This window comes from Rana temporaria, chromosome 7 (genome assembly GCF_905171775.1).
Source record: "Rana temporaria chromosome 7, aRanTem1.1, whole genome shotgun sequence".
Taxonomy (NCBI): Eukaryota; Metazoa; Chordata; class Amphibia; order Anura; family Ranidae; genus Rana; species Rana temporaria.
Genome location: NC_053495.1, coordinates 113,710,004 through 113,730,972, shown reverse-complemented (window position 1 = coordinate 113,730,972; position 20,969 = coordinate 113,710,004). Strand labels below are relative to the sequence as shown.

At 45.5% G+C, this 20,969-nt stretch overlaps 1 protein-coding gene across 2 annotated transcripts in view; it reads left to right on the top strand.

The window, feature by feature from the left end:
• The window catches only part of AKNAD1 (AKNA domain containing 1), a 90,412-nt gene that overhangs the window by 6,825 nt on the left and 62,618 nt on the right, over positions 1–20,969 (top strand). Inside the window, exons 3-5 of one of the 2 annotated variants that reach the window (XM_040359847.1) lie at positions 2,325–2,457; positions 8,392–8,528; positions 16,670–16,729. In XM_040359847.1, coding sequence (XP_040215781.1) covers positions 2,325–2,457; positions 8,392–8,528; positions 16,670–16,729 — 330 coding nt within the window. The remainder of the gene's footprint in view (positions 1–2,324; positions 2,458–8,391; positions 8,529–16,669; positions 16,730–20,969) is intronic. The other variant, XM_040359848.1, reaches the window with a different exon arrangement.

Here is a 20,969-nt window from a genome sequence, read left to right as displayed (position 1 = left end):
CTGCCCTTTGACCTTGGCTTGTACCTACGGACTTTCTCTGCCTTCTCCAGCCCTTGACCCACGGCCTGTGACCCGGACTTGTCTTTGTCTCCTGCTTGGCTCTTCTGGACCTCCTGCCAGTGTCTGCCTGATCTCCAGTTGTTTCCAGTCTTCCACGCCTGCTCAGCTACCGTCAGACGCACCAAGTCTACCAACCTGCTTCCGGCAGCGGTGCCTCCTTGTGCCTTCCCTCCTCTGTCTCAACTCCAGAGAGTGGACTGTGCAGGGTCGCAAAGGTGAGCCGTCCTCAGCATCTCGGCCTCGGTGAGTACAGGTTCCTGATAACTGCATGATTATGTTTCCGAGGTTCATATACTTACTTGGTCTATGTCAAGTAGAGGGAAATAAGTTACCTGGGTAATAAAGAATTCCTTGTACTAAATGTGAAAACTGTGCGCTTTCATTTGTTTTGCTTGGTTATGTTTTGTATGAAGTGTGTAGTACACTCAAGTCCCTTACATGAACACCTTTAAGTGGCATTATAAATTGATTCATTGTGGGCCGTATCATTTCTTTCTGATTTGTTGATACCTCTGTACTTCAGCAATAATCCATTTTGGATGTTTACTGAGATTATATGTTTGACTCTACACACCTTTGCTTTGTACTTATGACATGGAGACCACAAATATTGTACTATAGCTTTAATTGTATGTGTATGTTTTGGTTTGACAAATACAATACTAATGTGTTTTGAAAAAAAAAAAAAAAAAGATTGCAAAGGCTGGAAGGCTACTGAGTGTATGGGAGGGGAAGCAGAATTAGATGCTTTTCAGAGACAATTCCCTTTGAGGCCTAGTACACACGAGAGGATTTATCCGCGGATACGGTCCGATTTTTCAGCGGATGGATTCTATCGTGTGTACGGGGCCTAAAGGAAAACCTCCTCCCATCTGAATGAAAATTGTAACACAAAGAGTGGAAGTATATAGCAGGCACCATTAATTGCCCACTAGTGTCCTGCTAGTAATCTCTACTGCACTTCCCTGCCACCCTGTCCCACCCACCTTGAGAGTCCCTTAACCACTTCCCGACCACCGCCTGTACATATACGTCGGCAGAATGGCACGTACAGGCACATTGGTGTACCTGTACGTCCCTGCCAAGACGTGGGTCGGGGGTCCGATCGGGACCCCCCCCGCGACTTGCGGCGGTCGGGTCCCCTCGGGGAGCGATCCGGGACGACGGCGCGGCTATTTGTTTAAAGCCGCTCCGTCGCGATCGCTCCCCGGAGCTGAAGAACGGGGAGAGCCGTGTGTAAACACGGCTTCCCCGTGCTTCACTGTGTCGGCGCATCGATCGCGTCATCCCCTTTATAGGGAAGACACGATCAATGACGTCATTACTACAGCCACACCCCCCTACTGTTGTAAACACACACACAGTGTACACCAAATCCTACAGCGCCACCTGTGGTTAACTCCCAAACTGCAACTGTCATTTTCACAATAAAGAATGCAATTTAAATGCATTTTTTGCTGTGAAAATGACAAAAATCCCAAAAATGTGTAAAAATTGTCCGAAGTGTCCGCCATAATCTCGCAGTCACGAAAAAAATCGCTGATCGCCGCCATTAGTAGTAAAAAAAAAAATAATAATAAAAATGCAATAAAACTATCCCCTATTTTGTAAACGCTATAAATTTTGCGCAAACCAATCGATAAACGCTTATTGCGATTTTTTTTACCAAAAATAGGTACAAGAATACGTATCGGCCTAAACTGAGGAAAAACATTTTTTTTATATATGTTTTTGGGGGATATTTATTATAGCAAAAAGTAAAAAATATTGCATTTTTTTCAAAATTGTCGCTCTATTTTTGTTTATAGCGCAAAAAATACAAACCGCCGAGGTGATCAAATACCACCAAAAGAAAGCTCTATTTGTGGGAAAAAAAGGACGCCAATTTTGTTTGGGAGCCACGTCGCACGACCGCGCAATTGTCTGTTAAAGCGACGCAGTCCCAAACTGTAAAAACACCTTGGGTCTTTGGGCAGCAATATGGTCCGGGGCTTAAGTGGTTAAAAACTTTGTACTCCTGGTATGCAGGACAATTTACCACTCTCCCTTGTTTCTCACAAGGCAGTACAAAATTCTTAAACAGAAAATTTCAAGGCCAGAGTGCTTTCAGGGCACAGCAGGAGGGGGTTATACCAAGCCTCCCAAAGCTTGATGGTGAATTGGCATAACTAAGAAACATGGGAAAGGCAAAAGAAGCCTAAAGGTTGATATACTGTTTGCTTTTTGGTTTAATATTCTTACTTACACTTTCATTTTTTCACAAGGTTCCACAGATTTTACAAAATGCTAATGATTCCAAAGACCAAATCAACTGTGTAGTGACAACTACTGATTTTCATCAGCGTCCTAAAATTACAGATAAACAAACTGAAGACTCACTAACTGGAATACAAGGAGGTATGATAATATTTCTTAGTTATTGGTAACATCATTTCAAGTTGTGCCGGCTTGGAAATCTGAAATATATCCTTATTATATAAAATGGATACTAGAAAACTAGGCCAGTCAGGTATTATGCACTGTCCTTTGCAATGTTTTAGAACAGAACCTTCCATTCGACAATGCAACAAAAGTCTTGCTCATTCTTCTTGTAACACATGCTACCAATGTGTACATTAAGCAAAATAGTGCCCAACGCGTTAAGTTCTGATTTGTCATTGCCAGATGTTAAGTTAAAGCTAAGCAAAATGCAGGACACACACTTTTTCAAGTGCTGCTTCACTCAGTTTAAGAGAAGGTGGCTGCTGCTCAACCATTGCAGCATTTTTAAATCAGATGGGCGTACTATGTATGCCTACTATGATTTATCTGCAGGTAAACTTCATTAAACTGACTTTACTGGTACATATGAGAAGACATATAAGAAATTACTTAAAAAGTTTGTATTTATTGTGTTACAAACAAAACATTAAAATCAAATAGTTTTAGCATGGTTCAACCTGAATTTCTCAATCAATGTCACAATACAACATTTTCAATGTATGCACTAATCACATAACGTATAGTCATGCAAGATATGCTATAGAATAAGATGTATATAATTTTACATTATCAGACAATGATGTGACTTTTTGCCTAGTCAGGGTCAACGCTCTCTCTGGATCTCAAGATAAACCAGGTGTTCCAGGTCCATGTACCAGAGGAACCAAAATCTTGTCTATTGGGGATTCTGTGTGTTCTCCCGGTGGACAAAGTACCTAAACAGGCCATTGCTAGGGCTCTGTTTCAGGCCCACAAGTCGATACTTCAGCACTGGACTACCACTGACCCCCCCCCCCCCACCCCCACCCTGAAGGAATGGACTGCTCAAATGGGAGATACCCTTCGGTTAGAAAAATACATCTTTGAGTTTAGGTGTATGTGAAGGACTTTTTACCTATATGCTTCAGTTTAATCCTCCCTGCTTGTTTAAGGCTGTTAATGGTATTTACCCTTCTGCAGCTAGTCCTGTTTCAAATGTTAATTGTTCTAGCCCTGTGTTTACTGGTTACTGTGATTAGATAAGTGGCTCATGTTAATTATGCTGATTGCTTCATTGTGGTAATTATCTCTCTATATGCGGTGCCGAACCGGCTAGATACTGATTAGTTCAAAGAAATATCTTTATTTCAAGGGAGCTGTATTGAAGACCCCCCACTGTGTAAGAGGGGGGCGGAGATTTGTCATTGTAACAGTTTTGGAAATGACATATAAGCTGTGTGATATAACATTAAACTCTGTCTTGTTCTAGCAGTAAGCCTGGACTAATGTGTGGCTTAATGGGCGATCTCAGGAATATTCCTCCTAGTGGAATATTGGGTGACGTTCTTATGGAAGAAGGGAATCTTTGACGGGGATATCATACCAATACCGTCACAGTGTAGCTTCAGCAAATTTAATAAGTTGTGGGCTCCCCAGTTGGACACACCAGACCCTGCACTGACAGACCTTATTTTGAATTGTCTGCTAATTGGCAGGGCATGATAGAGTCTCTGGTGGGATGGACCCCAAGGGCAATGGAGTATATGTATTTGCTTTCCTATGTACCTGTTTGTTGGTTTCTATTTTCTCTGTTCTGTGGGGGTTGATTGTTACACTCTACTATTTGACAGATGAAATGGTGATTCCAGAACAGTTTGTTTAACATGTTATGGATTATGTACTGCTCTTACAATCTAATAAAACGTTATTTGAGAGGATCTCAAGATGAGGTCCTGAAGAAGCTATACATGAGAAACATGTTTACCTTGTAGATCTAGCATGACTATAAGTGATTAGTGAAACATTGATTGAGAGATTCAGGTTGAATCACACTGAAATGCTTTGATTTTTTAGGTTTTATTTGTAACACAATAAATACAACCTTTTTAAGGTTATTTCTTATGTTGTCTTCCCATATGTACCAGTAAAAAGTGTTTAATCAAGTTTTCCTGTAGATTTCAATGTTAGGTTGTGGTACAAGTGGTGGTAGTTACCGTATATGCCATTTTTGATTTTTATAAACATTAAGGCTCCATGCACACTGAAGCTGATAAACTGTAGTTTATTGGCGTTTTGGCTTTTTTTTTTTAAAGCCCATAAACTGAACTCTATGTTAGCCTATGTGCCCATGCACACCTGGGCGTTTTTTAGTGTTAATGAGCTTTGGAGTTTATTGGCTTTTTTCTGAACGCCCGAAATTTGCGTTCAAAGTGCTGTTTTTTGGCGGGAAAAACCCCCCAAAAAAACAGCGTTTTTTAGCGTTTTTTTATCCATTGAAATAAAAAAAAAGCTACACTGAAAAACACTGATTAAAGCTATTGCAAAAACGCTAAAAAACGTTGGAAGGCTCCCTGCAAAGCTACTGGCGTTTTTTTTTAGCTTTTTTTAGCTTCAGTGTGCATGGAGCCTTAAACTACAGGTCTGCTTTTAACTAAATTAAACCCACTAGACACTGTGGGGCAGATCCACAAAGAGAGTACGCCGGCGTATCTACTGATACGCCGGCGTACTTTCAAATTTCCCACGTCGTATCTTTGTTTTGAATCCTTAAAACAAGATACAACGGCATCTGGGTTAGATTCGACAGGCGTACGTCTTCGTACGCCTTCGTATCTTAGATGCAATTCTTCGGCGTCCGCTGGGTGGTGTTCCCATCGTTTTCCACATCGAGTATGCAAATTAGCTATTTCCGACGATCCACGAACGTACGAGCGCCCGTCGCATTCTTTTACGTCGTCTCTAGTCGCCTTTTTTCGGCGTATAGTTAAAGCTGCTATTTGGTGGCGTACGCAATGTTAAGTATGGCCGTCGTTCCCGTGTCTAATTTTAAAAATTTTAATTTGTTTGCGTAAGTCGTCTGTGAATCGGGCTGGACGTAATTTACGTCCACGTCAAAACAATGGCGTCCTTGCGATGTCATTTTACGCAATGCACGGTGGGAAATTTAGGAACGGCGCATGCGCAGTTCGTTCGGCGCGGGGACACGCTTCATTTAAATGAAACACGCCCCCTACTCGCCGCATTCGAATTGCGCGCCATTACGCCGCGAGAGATAGACTATGCCGCCGTAACTGACGGCGCGAATTCTTTGTGGATTCGAAGCTTCAAAAAGTGAGTTACAGCGGCGTAGCGTATCTCCCATACGCTGCGCCCATGCAATTCTACGAGGATCTGCCCCACTAAGTTAAACTGCAGTAATCCCCCATCCTAACTGCTTATTTCGCTCCATATGGCTTCTATGGCATCCTCCAGAGTTTACGGCCTGTCTGATGAAGTCCCTTTCAGCACTGGCCACAAGATCTCTACTCTGACATTATTCAAGTTAATAGGGAAATTGAAGAAGAGAACTTTGTCAGATAGGTAAACGTTGGAGAAGTGTGCAGCAGTGCTATGGAAGTAATTAAGCAGCTAAAGTGTGTGTTTGTGGGTGTGTGCGCATGTGTGTGTGAGTGTCTGTGAGTGAAGGGGAGGGCAGTGAAAGGATGTTGGTGTATTTTAGCTTGGAGGGGGTTGGTTAGTGAAAGTTTAGTTGAAAGTTGACTTCGAATGACCAGCTACTTGAATGGAATCCTAAATGTATTAAACAGGTTTCCTTTGTGCCTAGAACATGCATGATTTTTCCCAAACGAAAATCACATTCTGGCAAGTTCACACTAGAATGAAGTGCGACACAGGGGCTTTGCCCTTGCAATCTGCTGTAGGTGCTAATGTAATGTTACCTGTACCCCAAACGCAGATCACAAACACGCGCTTTTGTGGGCACCAAATTGAATGGTACCGCAGTATTATGTGATTTGGTGTGGCACATTTTTTAAAGTATTGCATGCACTACTTTTTCTGCATTCTGATGTTATTTGCAGCCTATTAAAATGAATAGGCTGCAAAATTGCACTGCAGATAAACGTGCGGGAAGCAGAAGGGGAAGTGGCATGCGCTCCTGTACAATTCTGGCATGAACTAGTGCTAACAGAATTTAATTAGTTTGAGAAAAAAATTTCCATCCTGTCCCTTTTACATTTTTTTTTAACAAATGCAAGAAGATGAAGTCAAAATTGCTCTGCAAACCCAATTGAAAAATCCTCAAATGTTCAATAAAATTGTCATAGCTCTTTTCTATCTTCAGTTCAATTTTCCAATGAGCTGTATTATTTAACCACTTGCCGCCCGCCAATGACAGATTGACGGCGGCAAAGTGGTTGTAGAATCCTGACTGGACGTCATATGACGTCCTCAGGATTCTATGCCGCTGCGCGCCCCCGGGGGCGCGCATCGCGGCGATCGTTGTTGCGGGGTGTCAGTCTGACACCCTGCAACACGATCTCGGTAAAGAGTCTCTCACGGAGACTCTTTACCACGTGATCAGCCGTGTCGAATCACGGCTGATCACGATGTAAACAGGAAGAGCCGTTGATGGCTCTTCCTCACTCGCGTCTGACAGACGCGAGTAGAGGAGAGCCGAACGGCTGCTCTCCTGACAGGGGGGGTTCGCGCTGATTGTTTATCAGCGCAGCCCCCCCTCGGATCGCCACATGGACCACCAGGGATGCCCACCCTGGACCACCAGGGAAGGGCAGATGAAAAAAAAAAAAAGCTGAAAAAAAAAAAAAAAAGCTGAAAAAAAAAAAAAAGGCTGTAAAGAAAAAAAAAAAAAGCATTTAAAAAAAAAAAAGATGCCAATCAGTGCCCACAAATGGGCACTGATTGGCAACATAGGTAAATCAGTGTCGCCCCAGTGTCCATCAGTGCCACCCCACATTGTCCATCAGTGCCACTCTACAGTGTCCATCAGTGCCACCCCACAGTGCCCATCCATGCCCAGTGCCCACCTATCAGTGCCCATCTGTGCCACCCATAAGTAGCCATCAGTGCCGCCCATGAGTGCCCATCTGTGCCGCCTATGAGTGCCCAGTGCCGCTCATGAGTGCCCATCAGTGCCGCCCATGAGTGACCATCAGTGCCGCCCATGAGTGCCCATCAGTGCCGCCTATGTGTGCCCATCAGTGCCGCCTATGTGTGCCCATCAGTCCTGCCTATGTGTGCCCATCAGTGCCGCATACAAGCGCCGCCAATCAGTGCCACCTCATCTGTGCCCGTCAGTACTACCTCATCGATGTCCATCAGTGCCATCTCATCGGTGCCCATCAGTGCCGCCATATCAGTGCCCGTAATTGAAAGAGAAAACTTACTTATTTACAAAAAAATTAACAGAAAAAAATAAAAACGTTTTTTTTTTTTCAAAATTTTCAGTCTTTTTTTAGTTGTTGCGCAAAAAAAAAATCGCAGAGGTGATCAAATACCACCAAAAGAAAGCTCTATTTGTGGGAAAAAAAGGACGCCAATTTTGTTTGGGTACAGTGTAGCATGACCGCGCAATTGCCATTCAAAGTGCGACAGTGCTGAAAGCTGAAAATTGGCTTGGGCGGGAAGGTGTATACGTGCCCTGTATGGAAGTGGTTAAAATATCAATTTATTGCCCAATATTGATTTTACGTTGAATCACATTTTGGTATTCAATCTCATAAGTGGTAGATTGCTTCTGGCAATTCCTGGTGATTATATATGTAGTTTCCTTTGAATGGAAAGTTGAAATTGACAGAAAATTGCCACATGTATAGCTAGCTTGAGACTCCTGAGGCTGACACTGGAGAACCAGTTAATAGAAACACACAGTTTGTTGTTTGTAACTGTTAATGGCTCATTTAGGTTATGAAAACATAACACATTTGGATGTATCCATAGCGGTTGTGATAATAAGCATCTATGTTGCTTTAACTTAACTATAATGTTTTCTTTTGTGCTTTGAATTGTGTTTGTCAGAGAAGAACATACAAAGAAACCAAACAATTCAGCCTCTGTATTTTTTATTTGCAGAAGATGGTCTTCAGACATGTAAACCGGCATCCACAGTTGATAGACAATCACAAAACACTGAAGAAGTGCAGCTCCTAACAGAAGGAGAGAGAATGTCCAGAATGCTAATGGAACAAGTCCAGCAGCTGAAAAATAAAGTAATGCCAATTTTTTTTCTATCTGTTGTTCCATGAAAACTAATGAACATACAGAGCACTTAGGTCCTTTACAGTCATGTCTGAAATTTGTTGTAAACTATATAAGTAATTATAGCAGTCCCCCTGTAGGAGTCATAGTATTAAGGTCTTGTATATTTTCCCCTGGTTGCCCCTCAGCCAGGCACACAGTCACAGTCACTCCTTTGGCTCAATGAACAGTCTAGAGGTATGCTTTTCTGATGCTTTATTGTAGAACTTGAACAAAGATAGGTTCAGGGTAACTGTGGGATATTATTTAACTCTTAGTAGCAAATTGATGACACTAAACTTTCCTCTCTATAAATATGAGCAAAGTCCTTGCACAAGTAAATGGTAGACTGAGCTTCGTAGTAGTAACTTGAGAATGTTAAACTCTCTCTTAGGGATCTGAGCAGAGTCCTTGCACAAGCAGTTAATGGACTGAGCTCTTCAGGACACTGGACATAATGTCCCCTTTGAACAAAACTGACTCTAGCACAAGAGGGATGGCATTAACGCATAGTCTTAAGGATCTCTCACACCAGCCTGTACTCACTAGTGTACTTGTATAATTGGTTGCCTCCTTCTAATATCTTCCAGACACCTTTTCTAGTGATAACAGACTAGATTCCAGACAAAAAGTCCTTCAGTCAGCTTCAGCAGAATTCCAATAGAATAGGCCCTTAGCTATCCTAGCTGAGACCTTGATGAATTACGAACACATAGCAGGCTTGCCTAGGGGGCAAACAGCTCCCACAGGCTGTGATCTCCTCCTCAAGGACAAGACTCTTCTGCTTCAAGTCTCATGGTATTTATACACACTCCCAACCACCATATGGGCACCTCTCCTAAGCGATTGGCCAAGGCCTCATAAATATTCAGCTGCTGATTAGGCTCTCTCAGCCCACTATGTCCCAGAACATTTCCATACAGATGGGGAAGCAGTAAGCCCTGCAGTCAGAAAAACACAGAACAGACCTGAATAATCACATGCAGCTACACTGATTACAGTGAGCCCAGAAGAGAATTTACCTAACCTAGTACCTATCTAGAAGGGTGCTACATAATTTTAGTTATGTTTAAAGAAAACACATTATAAAGTTTATAAAGGTAAAATGCAAACCTCTGCTTAACAGCAGTCACCAAAGGTTGCCTGACATTGTCTGGCAACCATTTCTCTATGCTAATCTGCCTCTATGTGTTAGATGTAAAAAATGGGAGTATAGCCTCAATTAGGAAATTGTAATAAAGATAGTAAAGTACCATCATCCGGGTATTGATGAACACGTAAAGGGGGAGGGTGGGAATAGGGGGATTAGTTGCTGAAGCTAAACCCAGAATAAACCCACCCAATGGAATGGACTATCTCGGTTCTGATAAGTGAAAATAAACAGTGATGAGTAAAAAAGATAATTTTATTAAATTAAAATATTGCATTAAAACAGTAATGTACATCAAAAGATTGGTCGATTCTCGACTAGTTTCGCAGGGGTGTCCGCTTCCTCAGGAGAACCAATCTAAGGGACAATAATGCAATAAGAAATATAAAATACAGATAAAACAGTTCAGCAATAAGTTAAATAATACATAACAATGAGAATTTTACCCAATGTGTAACGAAGCAGGCGCGGAGCCAAGTCTGCCCAGATGATTATCCCCCCGCGGCGGACGTGGGGGATGGTGCGTTGATCTCTAAATAAAGGCATACACTAGATTAAGAGGGGCCCAGTACGTGAATGCAATGGAGGGTGGAATGGGGAAAGGAAGAACAGGGGAAGAGAGAAATGGGGGGGGGGGGAGAGGGAAAAGGAAGGAAAAGAGGAGGAAGAGGGGAGGGAGGGGTGAAGGGACAGAGAAAAGGGAGCTGTGCCGAGCGTATGGGGGATGGTTGGGGAGCAGGGTCCGGTGTAACTGGTGGCTGACCAGTGTTAAGTCATCCATGGAGGTATCCATATCTGTGACTAGGATGCATGGTAATGCATGGACTAAGGGTAGGGCTCCCAGAAAAATCCCCACTAGGACGGTGACAGTCTAGCTGAAGTGTCTCGCTGGAGCTTGACCTGTAGGAGATCTGCACTGGCTCATCCACGGACCCCTCTGCTTCTCCTTCTTTTCCCATTCCTTCCTTTTCCCCCCCTTTTTCTCCCCCCCCCCCCTTTTTCTCCCCCCCCCTTTTTTCCTCTCCTTTGCTTCCTCTTTCCCTTTTCTCTGTCCCTTCGCCCCTCCCTCCCCTCTTCCTCCTCTTTTCCTTCCTTCTCCTTTTCCCTCCCCCCCCCCCCCCATTTCTCTCTTCCCCTGTCCTTCCTTTCCCCGTTCCACCCTCCATTGCATTCACGTACTGGGCCCATCTAAATCTAGTGTATGCCTTTATTTAGAGATCAACGCACCATCCCCCACGTCCGCCGCAGGGGGATAATCACCTGGGCAGACTTGGCTCCGTGCCTGCTTCGTTACACATTGGGTAAAATTCTCATTGTTATGTATTATTTAACTTATTGCTGAACTGTTTTATCTGTATTTTATATTTCTTATTGAATTATTGTCCCTTAGATTGGTTCTCCTGAGGAAGCGGACACCCCGCGAAACTAGTCGAGAATCGACCAATGTTTTGATGTACATTACTGTTTTAATGCAATATTTTAATTTAATAAAATTATCTTTTACTCATCACTGTTTATTTTCACTTATCAGTACTGAGATAGTCCATTTTCCATTGGATGGGTTTATTCTGGGTTTAGCCTCAGCAACTAATCCCCCTATTCCCACCCTCCCCCTTTACGTGTTCATCTATGTGTTAGATGTCTGTGATCTTGGAAACCCAACTAAGCTGCACCTACCTACCATCTAACTATCCAAAGATAGTGCCTCAGAAGGAAATAGAAATACTATTATTAGATAGTTTGGTAGATAGGACTTAGCTTGGGTGGTGTAGCACTTACCTCTGTAAATTGAGATTTTATATTTATAGTGGTAATTGAACCTTGTGGTGCCTACTCTTGAGCAGGGCATTTTTTATTATCTGGTTGTTTTAAAAATAATTTGAAGTAATGCCGCTGGCCACCAAAAGCAAAGTCACTAACTGGAAACACACTGGCCCAGATTCAGGTAGATTTGCCCATTACTTACACATGAGCTGCTCAGCTGAATTTCTCTGCGCTGGGGCAATTTTGCCAAATTGCCACCTGATTCAGGAATCGTTTGTTCATTTAATTTGCTCCTGTTTAAGGCAAAGCTGAGGGCGCAAGGCCGTGCAAGTCAAAGTGGGTGTGCCCCTATGTAAATGAGGATTTTTCGGCTCAGCAGAGGTTTGCGCCGGGCGCGCGCATGCGCAGTTATAGCGCTGCCATCTGCCCATGCGTCAAACTGCGCCTAGCATACTTTCAGGGCAAATCTTGCTCAGCTGCTTGCACTGAGCAAATAAATAGGAGCAGACTTGCGCAGGTTCTTTGCTGAATTTCATCCTGCTTTTTCCAACCCCCCCTGAGCAAGGAAATTTCGCCCATTTTGAAGAGATGGCACCTCCCAAAGGAACTAAAAAAAGAAAGGCAAACTTCGTGGCTGCGGAGATGGACATCTTAATTGCTGCACTTCAGCAACATAAAGAACTTCTATATGGTGCCCAGCGGGCAAACACCACCGTTGCCCAAAGGAGGGCTATCTTTGAAGCCATAGCCCTGGACATCAATGCCCTGGGTAATGAAGATCGTTCCTGGGATGACATTAAAAAAAAACTGAATGATATGAGGCGCAGGGTCCGGGATAAACTGGCTCTTATCCGAAAACATACCGGTGGCACGGGAGGTGGACCGCGATGTAAGATCCGCCTAAATCATGAGGAGGAGCTTATTGCCCAAACTTTTGTGCAGGAGCAGGTGGAGGGACTTGCAGGGTACGACTCCACTGTTGGGAACTTGGGGACTGGTAAGTTATTTTTGTTTCATATCTGCTGTGCATCATGGGAGGGGGTAGAAGTGAACATATTTGTGGGTAGAAGTGAAGATGGAACTATTATTTTTGTTTCATATCTGCTGTGCATCATGGGAGGGGGTAGAAGTGAACATATTTGTGGGTAGAAGTGAAGATGGAACTATTATTTTTGTTTCATATCTGCTGTGCATCATGGGAGGGGGTAGAAGTGAACATGTGAGCAGTGTGTTGCACCAGCAAAATATTTCGTTTTGGTGTCATCCACAGGTGGTGATGATGTTGATGAAGCTGGGCCGTCTTCGGCTGCGGGTCGACCCACGCCATCCATACCTGAGCCAGGGGTCCAGTCAGGCCCCATGGACATTATGGCAATGCTGGTCCAGGAGGAGATCCTACCGGGGCCAAGTATGGTGGAGGAAGTTGTTTTGGAGGAGGATTCCTTTTTCCTCATCCAGGAGGACTCTGGCTCCCTCCAGGAGGATACCACCATCCCTGAGCAACCCACCACCTCCCCGCCCAGCACGTCATCCCCCTCCAGGGCAAGCCCCTCCATTGTGGACCCCTCCCCTTCTCCCTCTGTCCGTGCCCGAGCCTCTCCTCCCAGGAAGGCTCTGTCCAAAACAAGGCATATATCCTCCAGCCTCCGTGACGGTCTGCTGGAGGAGCAGGCCCTGCAGAGCCGCCATATAGGGGCCATGGTGGGAGATGTTCGACGTCTGGCGGACAGCATGGCATCCACATCCACCTCTGTGCAGCATGCCCTCACCCTGCATGCAGACCGGGACAAACATGTCTCACAGAGCCTGGCGGAAATAAGTGGCAACTCCAAGGCCATAGTCACCTGCTTGGTGGCTCAGGAGAACGCCCCCGCTTTATTAAGCAGGATGGCAGCTGCGGTGGAGGCCAACACCGCTGCTGTGCAGGCCAACACCGCTGCAGTGCGGGAGGAGGGGAGAGTTACCCGCCGTCATCAGCGGGATACCACCACCCGCCAAATGCGGATGTTGGCCCAGACCAACACCATCCTCGCCCGCCTGGCCAACGCCATGGAGGGCATGCAGCCACCACCTGCGAGGAGTCTGGAAGTAGGGGTTGATGCTCCTCCCCCCCCTCAATCCCCACCCCATGCCTCCTCCGCACCACGGAGATTGAGGAGCCAGAGCCGGGGCACCCTTGGCCCAAAGAAGAAATCAAAAAAATGATCTAATTTCTACAATTATTATATGCTCAGAATATGAGTTTATTTTTTTTTTATATATGCTCAGAATATGAGTTTATTTTTTTATTTATATATGCTCAGGATATGAGTTTTTATATTTATTTGTAGTCCCTACACACGGTGAGGAGTGTATACTACAGTGTGACTGGTGTGTGAATGGGGGGGGGGTGGCACTCCTGCTGGAAAAGGGGTGTCACCCTCTGCCATGTGAAAGGTGTATGAATGGACAGCAACATAATTGGAGCCTTGACGCGGCGTTGCTGCTCCCTAATACCATGGGGTATTGTTGGGTCTAATCCAATTTGGGGTGCATGTGTCGGGTGTGTGCTAGGGACTACAGTGGTGTGCATACATGCATTATACTTGTGACAAGATCAGGGTGTGTTTAATGTGCAAAGAGACGTTCCACAAGACCATTCCGGATTGCTCTTCCCTCAGAAGATCCGGTAGTGTTTCTTGGGGGGGGGGGTTGTTGCGTGGTTCGGGGGTAAGGTCATTGCGTAGCTCAATGTGCATGCCCCTTCTCTCAGCAAAATTGTGGAGAATACAACATGCCCCGACGATTTGGCACACAAAGTTGGGTGAATACAACAGGGTCCCCCCTGATTTATCCAGACATCTGAATCGAGATTTAAGGATGCCAAATGTGCGCTCCACCACCGCACGGGTACGTGCATGGGCTTCGTTAAATCTTTCCTCTCCTGGTGTTTGAGGGTTACGAAATGGGGTCATCATGTGAGGTCCCAGGGCATATGCAGAGTCACCTGGAAGGGAAAAGACAGGAGGATGTTAGTCGTGCATGTGCCCCTTGTGATGTCTGCATCATGGGGGGGGGGGGGCAGTCATACCTGACACCCATGTCACTCACCAATCAGCCAGCTGTCTCCATACATGTTCTGGTCAAACTCGGTTGGGATGGGGCTGTGTCGGTAAATAAAACTGTCATGGCTTGACCCTGGGTGTTTGGCACGGACATGCCATATGAGGCCATGTGCATCCACAATCACCTGCACATTTATCGAATGCCAATGCTTCCTGTTGCAGTAGATATGCTCGAGGAGCCGGGGGGGGGGCGTAGTGCCACATGGGTACAATCTATTGCACCCACAGTGCGTGGAAATCTGGCTATTTCATAAAAATCACTGATTGCCTTCTGCCGCAGGTCAGCCGTGGTTGGTTTGATAAATTGTGTGCCCATGCGTCTGAGTATTTCAGGGATCACTTGGTGCACACACCTGCTCATGCTGGATTGGGACATCCCCGCCACCATTCCACCTGTGCGCTGAAATGAGCCACTTGCCAAAAAATGAAGGGTTGCCACTACCTTCACCAATGGCTGCACTGCCTGTCCCCGATGGGTCGGGCTGCTGATGTCATCCTGCAGGATTGTTACCAACTCAAGGATGACTTCAGGGCTGAAGCGAAACATGCGATACACCTCATTATCACTCATCTCAAAAAGGTTGTAGCGCCCTCTGTAAATCCTCTCCCGTGCCCTCCTACGAGTCGGCTCAGTCAATAGAATATCAAGAACCATAGCTGCCCCTGGCATGTTGTTGCACAGATGTGAGGTCCCGAAAATGTGGGTGCTCTGCTTGTTCAGCTCGTCTGTCTAGGTGCTGCTGAAGTTGCGCGCTCCTGCAGATGACATTTGGCCATCTTTTGCTAACTTGCCCCTGCTTTTAGCAGGAGCAAGTTTGCCCGGGGAAAAAAGCTTGCGCGCTTCCAGCACAAGATGCGCATCACACGCGCATGTTTCTGAATCATCGGCAGTACCTAATTTGCATATTCGCAGAGGGAATTCCATGAAGGCGCAACTTACACCCTGCGCAAAATTGCGCTATAATTGCGCCGGAGCAGCTAGGCTGCGTGCGCGGGAAAATGGCCGCATTTCAGGCTTAACTGGTTTACAGAATCAGCCGCAAATTTGCCTGGGAGCAAATCAGTACTTGCGCGGCGCAAATCACACTTGCTCCCACGCAAGTGCTTCTTGAATCTGGGCCATTGTTTCTGGTTTCTGCTGACCCCCTAACCTTTCTACTACCATTTTCCCTTCTACCTCTAAGGCTACATCCTGCTCTTGGTGCAGCAACTCTGCTCTCTCTTTCAGGTAAAGGCTGCAGGGACAGTCAGACAGATCATAGGATGTCCCATCTATGTTACCCCTCAGGCTCAGCATGCTCCTGCAGCATTTATGTGTGCTCCCATGGCAGGACGACTAGCTTAAAGGCAGGGAGGCATGGGAACAATGGGCAGCAGATGAGCCAGCAGAGCTTATTGGACCCCGTTCTGCCACGGCGGCACCCTGGGGGAGAAGAAGGGACAGCAGGTGCCTGAAGATATTGTAATCCAAAGTCAGGTCAGAATATGTCTTAAATGTCATAGGCACCAGGTCTGCCAGCAGATCACCTGACTGTGGCCCCGAGGAAGAGCAGGGGTAGTGGTGCCCCATGGCAAATATTTTTGAAGTCGGTAACTTAAAAAAGGGCCAAGGCCAAAGCATTAACATGACAGCAGGTAGCTATCATTTTCAGCAGGGAAGATCAGAAGTGCCCACCTACATATTTTTATGAGAACGGGTTTAAAGACTTGGCTATAATATTTGCCCCTGTATCAAAACATGCAGGAATATAAATGCATGTGCTAACATATATAAACAAAATTGCACAAGTTAAAATTAAGAGAGTTGTTATAGTTTTTCCAGTATTATCCTACTATATATTTATAGGTTGGGCTGTTCAATGGTCACACCTGCATGTTCCACCTAATCAGCTTCTCAGGCAGTTCTATTATTAGGAGGTATGGCGTGTGTTTTATGCATCAATGCAAAGCTGTTTGACTAGGTTTACAAAGCACCATCAAATTTTATAAACACATTCTTTGATTACAACTTGTTTTATTCTAAAAGTAAAGTATTTGCTTCTTTTCAGATATTTGCAGTCAATATTAGTGTTTAAAAGTCCTAATTTCTCTCCAGGTTGAAAGTTTTTCTGATTGTATTTTTGCGAAGTCATTATCCATAAAGGAAGAATTACTGGTAACATGTAGACTGTTTTTTTGTTCATTTGGCTTGCTGTGCTGTTATAATCTTTTGATTTTCTTCGTAAGATGCATGACTTACATTAATTAATTTTAGCTGTATCTGGGTACATTTATAAAGTGGAGAATGATTACTGAATGTTTTCCCTCCACATATTCACAGTAGTAATACGCAACATTTGTTTCCTCTTCAGTCACCTAATCATGCAGTCATTGGCCATTAGGATTTCCCACTGTTCACTTGGAATTTAGGGCCAGATTCATGAATAATTGCGGCCGTAACGTAACCCGTTTACGTTACACCGCCGCAAGTTTTCAGTGTAAGTGCCTGATCCACAAAGCACTTACCTGTAAACTTGCGGCGGTGTATCGTAAACACGTCCGGCGCAAGCCCGCCCAATTCAAATGGGGCGGGTACCATTTAAATTAGGCGCGCTCCCGCGCCGGACGTACTGCGCATGCTCAGTTTAGAAATTCCTGCCGTGCTTTGCGCGATGTGACGTCATTTTTTAGAACGGCGACGTGCGTAGCGTCCATTCGTATTCCCGGACGTCTTACGCCAAAAAAAAAAATTTTAATTCGACCCGGGAACGACGGCCATACTTTAACATGGCTCGACTAAAGTTAAGACATGTTAAAGCAGGTGTAAATTTGTGACGGGAAAAAATTACTAGCGACGACGTAACGAACGTGAAAACCGTTGTGGATCGCCGTAAATGCTCATTAGCATACCCGACGCAGGAAAACGACGCAAACTCCACCCAGCGGCGGCCGAAGTATTGCATCCTAAGATCCGACAGTGTAAGTCAATTACACCTGTCGGATCTTAGGGCTATCTATGCGGAACTGATTCTATGAATCAGCCGCATAGATAGGACAGGAGATACGACGGTGTATCAGGAGATACGCCGTCGTATCTCCTCTGTGAATCTGGCCCTTAGTACTCAATTGCTTTCACCCTTTTCACCTGTTACATATTATTAGTATACACAGTATGGGTGGTTATTTGACCCATGGGCAATTTAAAACCTTATCCAGTCCCACCATCTTCTGGGTCCCAGTGGCATTTTTTTGCTGGAACTGCCAGCTGTCTAGTACTAAGCCCAGAAGCTGATCGATTCAGCAAGCTTATTACGAAAACTCTGTTGCAGCACAGTGCAATGCACCTTGGAATGGAATGCTACTTCACCTGTGATGTCACAGGACTCGCTGTCAGTCCGGGGGCTTCAACAACAGGTCGCTGCAATATAATTGATCTGTTGCTGCAGAGGTGAATGATAGGCAGGATGGACCAATTCTCCCCTTACCTTATCTGTTTCCCCCCATGAGAAAAAAAAAGTTATTAAACATGTCAAAAAAATGTTTTTAATTTAAATGATAAACCAATCAATAAAATAAATAAAATGAGCTTTTATATAAATAAATATACATTACACTTATATATACACACACATTAAAATTAGCTTTACCACTAGGTTTTATACTGTCACATCCTCCTGCTAATGTAACATTGCTATACAGGTAATCACTGTACCGTTGGTTTAATTGTGCGTTTATCTCCATAGAACAGGGGCGTAAAAATGAATTTCATTGAAGGCTGCATCAGCATTATGGTTGCCCTCAAAGGACTGTTTGTATCTGTAAGGCCGGGGTTCACACCGCCGTCGCACTCGGCTCACAGCAGGGGTCTGGTGTGTGCTGGTTCACCGGTTCAGGTCCGATTTCAGCCCGAATTTTGGGTTGAAATCTAACCAAAAAAGCAGGCGTTTTTCCAGCACACTGCACTGGACACGCTGCGGAGATATGTAAACCGCCTCCATAGAGAGACAGTCACATTCTCCTGCTATGCGAATTGAATGCGGAGAAATGCGCATTCAATTCGTATAGGTGTGAACCCGGCCTAAGACTTTATAAATGTATCCAGGGAGTAGGTACAGGAACGTAACCATGCTCCCCTGTCGAACCACATTGAACAGTGGGTGTGGCCAAATGGCACTAACAACGGGAGAATCTTAAAGGGGCAATAAATACCAGGAGTGCGTTATGTGCATAGTTCAGGAGTGCGCTGTGTGCTGAGTGCAGGGTTTGACTCTCACCTCTGCACCACTCTCCCCCATCTCCCACCTCTGCACACATCCCCCTCTGCAAAAGCTTCCTTGCATCTCGCCTACAGTGTAGGTATCTTTGTCTCTTTCTCTCACTTGCAGGGAGATCATTGGTCAGCATATGTCCATCTGGGCACAGATGATGACCACAGTACAGCTTACTACAGTGTCTTGAAAAAGTATTCATCCCCCTTGAAATTTTCCACATTTTTTTCATGTTACAACCAAAAACTTAAATGTATTTTATGTGATAGACCAACACAAAGTGGCACATAATTGTGAAGTGGAAGGAAAATAATAAATGGTTTTCAATTTTTTTTACAAATAAATATGTGAAAAAATGTGGTGTGCATTTGTATTCAATACTTTGTAGAACCACCTTTCGCTGCCATTTACAGCTGCAAGTCTTTTGGGGTATGTCTCCAACAGCTTTGTACATCTTTGCAAAATAGCTTAAGCTCTGTCAGATTGGATGGAGAGCTTCTGTGAACAGCAATTTTCAAGTCTTGCCACAGATTCTCAATTGGATTTAGGTATGAACTTTGACTGGGCCATTCTAACACATGAATATGCTTTGATCTAAACCAGGAGTCTCAAAGTACCGGCCCGCGGGCTGGACCGGTTTTAAATGGCCCGCAGGCAGGGCGGATGCCGCGGAAGTGTAGATCGAGGTGCATGAAGAGTAGCGCAGGAAGCGTCTGTCATAAGTTTACTCATCTCTCATGTCACACTGCTACTCCCCGGCGGCCCCTCCTCTCTTCTCGTCCATCCCCATTTGCTTGTGACATCATCTGAGATGGACGAGAAGAGAGGGGGGGCTGCCGGGGAGTAGCAGCGTGACATGAAAGACAAGTGAACTTATGACAGACGCTTCCTGCGCTACTCTGCCTTTGAAGAAAACAACAAGTAAATGCTGACCTGTGCCCTGGTGTGCTCTCATGTGCACTGATGTGCTCTCATGTGCCCTGATTGTGCCCTAATGTGCTCTCATGTGCCCTGGTGTGCTTTCATGTACCCTGATTGTGCTCTGATGTGCTCTCATGTGCCCTGATGTGCTTTCATGTGCCCTGATTGTGCCCTGATGTGCTCTCATGTGCCCTGATGTGCTCTCATTGCCCTGATGTGCTCCGATGTGCTCCCATGTGCCCTTATGTGCTCCCATGTGCCCTGATGTGCTCCCATGTGCCCTCATGTGCCCTGATTGTGCCCTCATGTGCTCTCATGTGCCCTGGTGTGCCCTGATGTGCTCTCATGTGCCCTGATGTGCTCTCATGTGCCCTGATTGTGCCCTAATGTGCTCTCATGTGCCCTGATGTGCTTTCATGTGCCCTGATTGTGCTCTGATGTGCTCTCATGTGCCCTGATGTGCTCTCATGTGCCCTGATGTGCTCTCATGTGCCCTTATGTGCCCTGATGTGCTCCCATGTGCCCTGATGTGCCCTGATTGTGCCCTCATGTGCTCTCATGTGCCCTGGTGTGCCCTGATGTGCTCTCATGTGCCCTGATGTGCCCCATGTACCTTCATGTGCCCCAATGTGCCATGTGCCCCATGTACCCTCATGTGCCTCATGTACCCTGATGTGCTGGGCTCTGTACATCAGGGTATCCTGTGCCCTGATGTGCCATGTGCCCTGTCCTGATGTGCTGTGCCCTGATGTGCCCCATGTTCCCTGATTGTGCCCTGATGTGTTCCATGTGCCCTGACGTGCCCCATGTGCCCTGATTGTGCCCTGGTGTGCTCGTATGTGCCCCATGTGCCCTGATATGCCCCATGTTCTCTGATTGTGCCCTGATGTGGCCCATGTACCCTGATGTGCCATGGGGCACATGAGAGCACATCAGGGCACAATCAGGGAACATGGGGTACACCAGGGAACATGGGGCACATGAGAGCACATCAGGGCAAATGGGGCACAGCACATCAGGACAGGGCACATGGCACATCAGGGTACAGGACATGGCACATCAGGGCAGAGCACATCAGGACAGGGCACATGGCACATAAGGGTACAGGGCACATGAAACAGCACATCAGGGTACAAAGCCCAGCACATCAGGGCACATGGCACATCAGGGTACAGGGCACATGAAACAGCACACCAGGGTACAAAACATGGCACATCAGGGTCAAGG